The sequence below is a fragment of the Fulmarus glacialis genome, unplaced genomic scaffold (assembly GCF_000690835.1).
Source record: "Fulmarus glacialis isolate BGI_N327 unplaced genomic scaffold, ASM69083v1 scaffold2853, whole genome shotgun sequence".
NCBI classification, from domain to species: domain Eukaryota; kingdom Metazoa; phylum Chordata; class Aves; order Procellariiformes; family Procellariidae; genus Fulmarus; species Fulmarus glacialis.
Genome location: NW_009204671.1, coordinates 4,933 through 14,670, shown reverse-complemented (window position 1 = coordinate 14,670; position 9,738 = coordinate 4,933). Strand labels below are relative to the sequence as shown.

The window sequence follows — 9,738 nt, the reverse complement described above, 5'->3', positions numbered from 1 at the left end:
AGAGCCCATTTCCTGCCACTGCCACCCCACCAGCCCCCAAATTTCCTCGCACCCCTCCTCAGCCCGAACCATGATCCTCTTCTACCCGTATATGCACTGGAGACCAAAGGCAGCGCGTGGAGAGGGGCCAGTGGTCAAAGTCTCTGGACTCACTCACGTGTGCGCTGAAGACACAGAGCTCGTTCCAGCTCAGTGAACCAAGGAGTTTTGCAAAGTCATGCTTTACACATCGCTAATTTACCGAATTGGAGTTAATTGACTTGGACACACACATGCTGAGCTTTCATCCCAATGATGACGCGATGGAGGGATGTAATTAGAAGGACGAATATTAACCCATGGCTGACCGTTGATCCCCAACACGTTTAGCCCAAGGCCTCTTACCACTGCCGTCCCACTCAAGCCTATGCTGGCTCTGCAAAGAGACATATTTCATTCCACCTCTTAACATTTTTCAAATTTTTTCCCTGCTATGCCCAAACTCCCACCCCATCTTGCCAGGACCATTTGTGAGTTACCTCTCAAGGAAGGTCTGCAAAAGGCAACTGTGCAAAGGAAAGCCAGAGTTGCTGCAAAGCAAACTTTTCCTATGAAACTTGTAAAAAGGAGTTGAAAATTGTTACAGGTCTGTAAGTCAGAAGAGGCCGAAGACCACTGAGGTAGGACCTGGCTGTACACACCTCTCACGGAGCAGTATGAGAAGGATTCAGTGGCCATTTCACCCAAATACCTCGTATACCTTAGAGGTCGAAAGGCTTGTCCCAGAAAAGTTTGGCTTTAATGACATTTTTATTGTTTCTAAAAAGTTGAAAAGGCCGGAGAAGGAATATTTCCACCCACCGAGGGGTGCAGGCAGCAGTGCTGGGGCCATACCCTGCCAGCACGGTGTCCAAAAATGCATATTTCCCACCTGCCCCTTTAGAGACATCATTTCCAGGTCTGCAACCCAACAAAACACCTCAAGCACTGGCTGCAGTTCATCTTGAATTTGCAGAAGATATTCTCTATGCAGGAAAAAAAGGATGGAAATATTTTCTTGTGATTTTTACCTGGAGATACTGAAGCTGCTCAGAGAAATGAAATATTGTCAATGATGGGTTAGTGGGCAGAGAGCAGGAGAGATGGTCAGGCTCACTAGCACAGTGGTTTCCAGCTTGTCACACACCTATCGCTGGAGATGTCAGACAGAATTGTAGGGAATCTATAACCTGCTTCCAAAAGGAAAATTCTGGAAGTTGAAAAAAGTCTGTTGGCGTTTGGTTTACAAGCCTGCTTCGATCAGCCAGAAACAGCTGGGACTTCAGCCACCAAAGCAGGAGAGATGGTCAGGCTCACTAGCACAGTGGTTTCCAGCTTGTCACACACCTATCGCTGGAGATGTCAGACAGAATTGTAGGGAATCTATAACCTGCTTCCAAAAGGAAAATTCTGGAAGTTGAAAAAAGTCTGTTGGCGTTTGGTTTACAAGCCTGCTTCGATCAGCCAGAAACAGCTGGGACTTCAGCCACCAAAACTCATCTAACTGCATTCTTGCATCAGTAGCCAATAGCATCAAAATGAACAAAACACTACACCAAATTTTAGCTATCAACGACACAAGCATGCAAATACTTTCTGAGCTACAACATGCTGCCCAAATGGTTGAGCATGGACATAAGTGATTGTAACCTTGAGGTTCTCTCATCAGCAAAAACGTGTGACCAACTGATCAGAGACATGACTTTAATTCTGGCACTGTCTGTGTAAGCAAAGCCCTTCACAAAGCTGGTTTCATACACTTGTTGAGATTTCTTCAGAAAATCAAATGCTTTTACATGCTACATATTCTTTAATATATTTTTTATTTTTTTTTTAGCCATCCAAGTATTTTTAGCCTTCTGGACACTACTACAGTGTTATTAAAGCATATCCAAAGAGATTTGCAAACTGACCTTATCATATGCCATTGTAAAAGTTTGCTTCCACATACAGTCCCCTTCGTAAATAAATCTGCCTGTCTTTTTTGGAACACAGATTACAATTCAGTTAGATTACAAAAATTAAGTAAACTATGAAATGAGTATACCATTTTCTCAAATGCACGTCCCCTACATTCAGTCAGGTTTCATCAGGTCTGTGAAAAAACTAACTGCAGCAACCCCATTGGAGATGTGCAAATGGCCCCATCTGACTGCAGATGACACCCGACAGACAGGAACCCCCTGCAGAAAGCTCACCTTCACGTCTCCGCTCCTAGATGTAACATCAGATTCGTCGCTTTTGACTGACTTCAGGTTTAGGGCTTCCTTCAAGGAACTCGGCTTTTCTCATCCATTCAGAAAGATTACAGAAAAGGATGAGTCTACTCTGGGACACTAAAGTTCAAATAAAAAGTCTACAAGAAAACCTGCATTTTGGTGTTGTACATTTTACAGATTACTCCTCCTTCACTTGTATTTATTACTTTTATAAGTCTCTATCTCAATAGAAAAATACATCATCACGCCAGCACATGATATTTGCAAAGCATCACTTTATTCATTTTTCTACTTGCATGCCTCTCCCTTTGCCTTTTCTGGCTTCTCTCACCACTGTAAGCGTTATGAGCCAAGGACGTTAATTCTGTGCTTGCCAATGTCTAGGGGGTCTTGATTTTATGTGTTTCCAAACTCTACTGTATTTACAGTCACAACTACACAGTCAAATCATTTCAGAGGATGGGGTCAAGAAGGTTAAAAGCAGACTGACAAAACACAATGCTTCTACAGAATAAGAAATTATAGCAAGAAGGTCAGTGGGGTTGATTTTAATAGATGTGAACAGTCAAAGATTCTTAAAGCAAATGTGATAAAGCAGCCTGGAGTGCAAATATCTCATGATTGCTAGACATTAATGATGAATGATTAATTATATCTTTATTAGAGAATGCACACGTTTGAGTCTTCTGGGGACTCATTTTTCTGCCTTAGGACTCACTGGGATCCAAAAAGCCATTGCTTTTAAATCACAGGGGCAGAAGAATTACTAATTAGTGCAAGAAAGAGAAGCCGTGACTACTGCTCCAACTATCAATAATAGCTGCAAAGGGGACTTCATTTCTGTTTTGCTGTTGCTCATCACTGTCTGCCAGAAGCCCAAACTCCTGGTAAATGACTTGTGAAGAGAGGGCTGGAGGAAGACCTTATCTGACTGCCTACCCCTGTCCCAGCCTGTCCACGACCTGCTCAGGAACAACACCAAGCAGTAGCATCAAGCTGGGAAATCATAAAGCACTTTATAAATAGGTATTTAACCTGCCAGCCTTCCCTTTTGTCCTCCCTTTCTCCTCCAGCTCAGGCTCCAATTTTATGGGGGAACAAATAGGAAAACGAGAGGAGAACCCACGTGTCCAGGAGCACACGGCAGCCCTGTGTGCTTCCATGGAGGGGCGGTTGTCCTCCCCCTCGCTGCCTGGCCAGTCCCTTGCCTGTTCCTGCAGCAACACACCATTACGTAGCACTCATCTGCCCCGGTTTACTATCTACAGCCCTCCCTGGCTCCGGCTATCCCCGCAGCGAATCCCATCACCACCGTACCCACAGGGCTGGACTTCAACTTGTGCCAGCAGCAGGTTTATGGAGTGGGCTGGCTGGGCATCACCGCTTCTCGGTTTTTCCAGACAACTCATAAGCATTGCCTCCTGCATGACATGAGGAAGGGGCAGGATAAAAGGGATTTTTATGCCAATACTCTTCCACCGCCGTAAAAAAGTGTGTAGTAAAATGGGACCACCACTGAGATCAAGCTGCAGCTGAGAAACCTGGTACTTGTGCCAGTGAAGTCAATAAAATGGGGCATATTTGACGGCAGCAGGACAGACCTCAGCTGGCTTATACTAATGCCCTGTCTCAATTACCTTGGTTTTCTTCATTTTCCCTGTTCATATCCTTAGATGTGTCTTTATCCCCAAAGAGGCTTTTTAAAATTGCATTTGCAATTGGAAGCATCATAGCAGTGGAGGCAGTGTTACTTAACCACATGGACAGGAAAGACGTTGTCAACATCATCCCTAAAATTAGTCTGGAAGAGAGAAAAAAGGAAAAGCTGAATTTCTTCAGTTTGGCAGGTTCTCTGATATCTTATAGCTATAGGAGAAAAGCTCATGTGCAGGGATAACAAAATTAATAGCAAAAAGGACTTCTGTGACTATCCTGTAACTGGATGGAGCACAAATATGGGGCTGAACCAAACGATTCTTGTGCTCCGCTGGCCTCTGAGCAAAGGCAAACAGCTGAAAAAAATCAATAAGCTGGAGAAAAGGGGGTGTGGACAGCCCCCTGCTACGCGAGACACTCGCATCACGGCCCACCACAGCAGAGCCACTTCCCGAGCGCCTGTAGCTCATGTCCCCCAAGAAGATCCCCCTGCTCCCGTAGTCACCTGGCTGGCTGGACTCCCACCAACATGAGGACCCGGAGCGCGATCCTGCGGTGTAAATTCCACTCCTCAATGGCCGAGGCCATGATCAAACCACTGAGGAAGAGGAAATTGGTGTCTAAAAAATATTGTGGGCAAACTTTGTTAGATGGGAGGATCCCCAGGAAGGGGAAGAGGACGATGGGCAGCAGAGCTGTCACGGCCAAGGGCAGCGCCTCCGTGCACCAATACAGGGCCATCAGCAGGATCACATAGAGACATCTTCCTTCCTGCAAAAGGAGGAGAGAGGAGAAGTAAGACATGTTGCATTAGAGAGACATCTTTTCACTTGGAGACACTTAGACAAGCAAAATGCACCAATTACTCCTTCAAGGATACAGTATTTCTCCCAAATCATTTCCATCAAGTACAACATCTTCCCCCCTACATTGTGTAGGGATTCAGAACTTACACTGATCCTCTGAGACCACAGCAAAACCCAAATCCTCCTCGATTGCTTGAGCTTCCTATGTGCTGCAGGGTGGCAGTGCACTGGGGCATCAACCACGGAAGCTCTGGAGAGTAAGAACTGTCCCAAAATGTTGAATTAGGGTGCTAATCCTCAGCAGGCACTGCTGCTAACACCCTTAGGGGGTCCCAATATCTGACCCTACTACACTTAATGTTTGTGCTTTCTCTCCAACTTCCACAGACCAAGCTTTGCATGGCTTTGGTAGAAGAGCTTTGAGAGACGGATGTATCAAGTCCCCACATTTGCAATAAGAGGCACACAGAAAGGTTTCTTTTCTTGGATCAGAGTCTCCCAAGAGATCTGTGAGAAACCATTCCATGGCAACCCATCCCAGTCCCTACGGAAATCAGTAAATCAAGCGCCGTGGTGTCAGGCCGCTTCCTGAGGGCAGGGAGCTCGCCCATGCCCGGCATCACCCCAGCCTGGGCCAAGGCTGGCAGAAACCCAGCGCCCCCGCGCCGCAGCGTCAATTCATTCATCTGCCCAGGAGGCACAAACTAGACCAAGGCCATTTCTCATGACAGCCACGGCCGAAATAACGAGCGACGGAAAGAAGTCAGGAGAACGGCTCCAGGCCCAGGAGGAGAGAGCCCGGGGGGGGCCCAGCACGGAGCTGGGCTCGGTCACGGCAGGGCTGAACGGGGATATTGTCAGCGGCCGCGGGGCAGAGTGCCCGCAGCGCTATAAATAACAGCCGAGAGTCATTTGGAAGCCACAGAGCTATTTATTTTACCACTTTTTTCCAGCTTGTTGAACAGGTTGAATTGTTACTCAAAGGCACCTCTGTCCCTCCCCTTGGACCTTCCTCCCCTGCAGCCGGGGCGAGGATGACGACGGCTCTGCTCCCTGCTGTGGCTGGGTCGGGAACAGCGTGGGCTGGGAACTGTGTGGAGCTGCATTTTGGGGATAACGTGGTCTCAGCTGCAGCGTTTGAGCGTGCAGCAAGGCACCAGAGCAGGTACGGCGCAGCCACAACTTGCCTGACCACCTGCAAAAAATTCACCCCAGGCCTTAGCTGCACGTGGTCATCCCCAAGCTCCTGGAGCAGGCTCCAGCCCAGTAACACACCCACAAACAGAGGATAAAAAATAACCACGGTTATCGAGAAAGCCAAAGAGCAGAACCTACCCTGACACCCTGCTGGGTGCATAAAGCCGAGTGACTTGAAACCAATACGGATTTATCGTTCAATACATCTGTAGTGAGTGTTTGAAAAGTGGCAAGAATGACAGAATTTCTGATTTGCTTTTAGCACTCAAGCTTTGCATTTCACAAGCAGTTCTGGTAGTAAAGCTCCAGCGCACGTGGAAACGTGAATATCGCAGAACTGAGAGTGATTTGCTTCGATTTTTTAATACATTAATCACAGAGGAGCCACCGTATCATCTGAGGTTCCCAAGATCTGGATTTAAAGACCATGTGCAGTCCTAATTTTAGATCCCAGTAAAATGACATACAAGATACTGTGCAGTAAACCCTTTACATTCCCAGGGCTCGGCCCTGGCACCTGGCAGTTCCCACAGGCTCCCCATGGCTTCACCTCCTCCAAACCTGCAGGACCAGAGCAACAAACCTGGCAGTGCTAGATTTTGCAAAAATAAAGAATCATGTTTTAAATCTCTGCACACTAGATTAGTGATTTCCTTCCTGTGGCAACTGATAATTTCTCTTTACTCTGGCTCTTTTTATACAGCAAAGAAATAGCTTTCCTCTCATTAAGCTCTTTCCCAATTGATCTCTAAAGGCTGTATAAGTAATTTTTTTTCTCCCACTGGCAAAATATTCTTCAGTTTTCTGCAAGGAAAGCTGCACCAAAGTCAACTTCAAAATAAAGACACTTCGCCTAGAGCAACTGAAAATATTTAACAATGCCTTGATATAAGAGCATATCAGTGAAGGTTTTAATTCACTTGATGAAATAGATGAAGTACAATTTAGAAAACTAATTATAAGTAAGGGATATTTATTCTCTAGTGTATGGAAAATGTTCTGGAAAACATTGCAATGAAACACAGCATGAATCTAATAACTAATCTTCATTGCAAGATCAAAAGCCAAGGGATAAAACTGAAACAGGGCAGAAAACTACTGTACGGAGGGTTTTTCCCAAAATTTTGAAATTATATGGATCAACAGCAAACCACTTTAAAAAGAAAGCTGTAGTATTCTTTATCCAACTTATTCTACCCCAAAAGAGGACAAATGGCACCTATATTAAACAAGTTTTTCACTTAAGACAGGACAATCATTGAACAAAAAAGAAACAAGACCACTTCAAAATAACTTAGATTTGGAGCAAGCACCCCCCAGAATAAAAAAAATTAAAACCATTAACAAAATTGAACTCAACTCTAAATAAAATTGAAAACTGAAAGGTTTTTGGTTTCAAGATATCTTGCAAATGTTAATTAATTAATGCTCCCAGTGCCCAGCAAGTTTGATTAGTATGCAAACAATAAATGCTAACAAATGTCAGAAGAATGGACTTTTAGGGAGGTGGCCATGGCTGCCCACGCCGTTGCGTGCAGCACCGTCACCCCCACATGATCTTTATCCTTCGATCCCTCTGCTGTGTCACTGTCAGGCTCCTTCTACTTCTCTCACCTCCCTGCTGATTTGTTTTTATTTTTTTCAAAATAAGTCTATCAAAGTTCAGGGGGAAAAATGGTAGCACATACAAACTTTAAAATGGGTCTTGTGATTGGGTTAATTTTATAACCATTTAATGATTTCCAGGGAAGCGCTCGGTGGCTCTGGACTACAGCAGCTCTCCTTCCTGTTGCTCAAGAGCCTTGGGAACGACCTCTGCCCCTCCAGACACAGATCCTGTCTACACTGCACTGAAAGCACCGGGGATTTTCCATGCTGGGGGACCTGCTGAGCTGCAGCAGAGGAAGCCAAGCCACAGGGTAGTCTCCCGTGGACAGGAGAGCTGGAGAGAGCAGGAGGTCTCCTGGAAGGGCAGATGAGGTGTCCCAGGGAAAGGAGAGGCTGGCAGGCAATGTGGGTCAGGTAAGGCAAACGGGCTCGCCCAGGCGTAGCACCGAGGCCCAGGCATGCACGAGCCACCAGTCCCCACCACCAACCTGACAAGGGACATCAGGAGCTTCAGCTGGACCTTGTACTCCACCAGTGCCAGGCGGCTCCTGGGCAGCCCAGTGCCGCCTGCCCACAGCCTCCACCAGACAGACCCAGCGCTCGAAGAAGTCCTGCTTTGGCACTGCCAAGCTTTGGTTTTTCTCCATCAACCTTTGCATGTTACGTGGTCATCACAGCCTCACCACCCCCATACAGGTTCTCCCCATCACCTTTCTGCCCTATGACCAGGCACACGAGTGGCAGACAGGTAACAGGGCCCCTCCAGGACCTCCATGCCAATACCAAGAGATATTTTGGCTGGAACTGAGGCTTTTCAAGCCTTTTTATCCCACTACCATCACAAAGGAACATCCCAACTGTGATACTCAGAACTACTCAGTAGAAAAAAAGTACTGGTGGCTTTTAGCATCTCGCTCGCAAACTGTTCTCACTTTGCAGCTGTGACTGTGCTACTGGCCATCTCGGTCCCACTGCCTGTTCTCCAACGCGATGGATATGTGAATCTGATTTCTACTAACCCAGCTCCTGCAAACATTATGTAATCTGGACAGAAACCAAGCCCTGTTTACCAGCCTTCCTGCCAGCAGAGCTGTTTTGCTCCCACCGGGTATTTGCAGAGTGGCTAGAAAGGGGCCAGTAACACAGGGGCACAAGCTGTAAGAGCTGCAGGGAAGGTATTTTGCTCTGGAGTTATGCTAAAAAGACATAAAGCTTATTAAACACTTCTAGTTAAACTTCTTGAAGTATTTTGTAGTTGGCAGAAAAACAGAATCATTTTCTCTATTTTACAAACGGGACAGCTGAAGCTCAGAGAAAGTGGGCAAATTGACCAAGATCACTTCGGAAATTAATGGCAAAAATGAAATGGCATCTTAGAGAAAACCATCCCTGGCTCCGAGGTCTGAGGCTCACACCTTCTCTTGCAGGCAGCAATAGATCCTACATCTTCAAACATTCATGGACTGTGAAGCTAAAACAGCACAGTGTGACCATTTGACACCCTGGGTGAGGTTAACAGGGCTCCCCTTTTGAATCTCCATTTCAGCATCAGGGTTTGGTTTTGTTTTTAAGATAGATCCACCACATTTGATTAGAAAAAAAGAAACATTTTCAGTGATGGTGAACCCACCACAAGTTTAGTAAGCCATTCCTATGATTAATTAACCTCACTGTTAAAATTATGTTGTGATAATCTGAATCTGCCAGCTTCAATCCTCTGCATCTTCTTATATGCTCCTCCTTTATGCCTTAGCCTGGGCCACCCTTATCCAAACTCTGCTTGTGATGGATGCGCCTTCAAGGTAGCAATGAAGTTACTCCTTGCCTTTTTATTCTTTGAAAAAAATCGGTTGAGCTCCCACAGCCTTTCACCACATGGCCTTTTTTTCAGTCCTTTACTCGTTCTGAGACTCCTCCAATTTGCCAAAGCCATTTCTGAGCTGTGGAAGCCAGACTGGAAGGGTGTTCTGGTGAAAGCCACAACCTCAGCAATTAGCAGCCTGGTAGATCCTCACTGCTCTTCCTCAATTTTTACATGTCCATACACACAAATATCACATTGACGCTCTTGGCTGTGGGTAGCCAGTCTGGTAGCCATGTTCAACTAATTACATATTGCCATCTCAAGCCCTTTTTTGGAATTTGCTGCCCGAGGGGGACTCCAGATCAGCCTGACCTGCAGCCAGCAGTCCCAGTGATCTCCATCTACTCTGGGGCTTGTAGAAATGCACCTG

At 46.0% G+C, this 9,738-nt stretch overlaps 1 protein-coding gene across 2 annotated transcripts in view; it reads right to left on the bottom strand.

The window, feature by feature from the left end:
- SLC13A3 (solute carrier family 13 (sodium-dependent dicarboxylate transporter), member 3) overlaps nucleotides 1-4,661 on the bottom strand; it is a 16,469-nt gene extending 11,808 nt beyond the window's left edge. Inside the window, exons 1-2 of one of the 2 annotated variants that reach the window (XM_009575062.1) lie at nucleotides 4,399-4,661; nucleotides 3,875-4,038 (exon numbers count right to left, since the gene is read on the bottom strand). In XM_009575062.1, the coding sequence (XP_009573357.1) occupies nucleotides 3,875-4,038; nucleotides 4,399-4,634 (400 nt within the window). In that variant the 5' untranslated portion in view covers nucleotides 4,635-4,661. The remainder of the gene's footprint in view (nucleotides 1-3,874; nucleotides 4,039-4,398) is intronic. The other variant, XM_009575061.1, reaches the window with a different exon arrangement.
- Nucleotides 4,662-9,738: the final 5,077 nt, after the last annotated feature.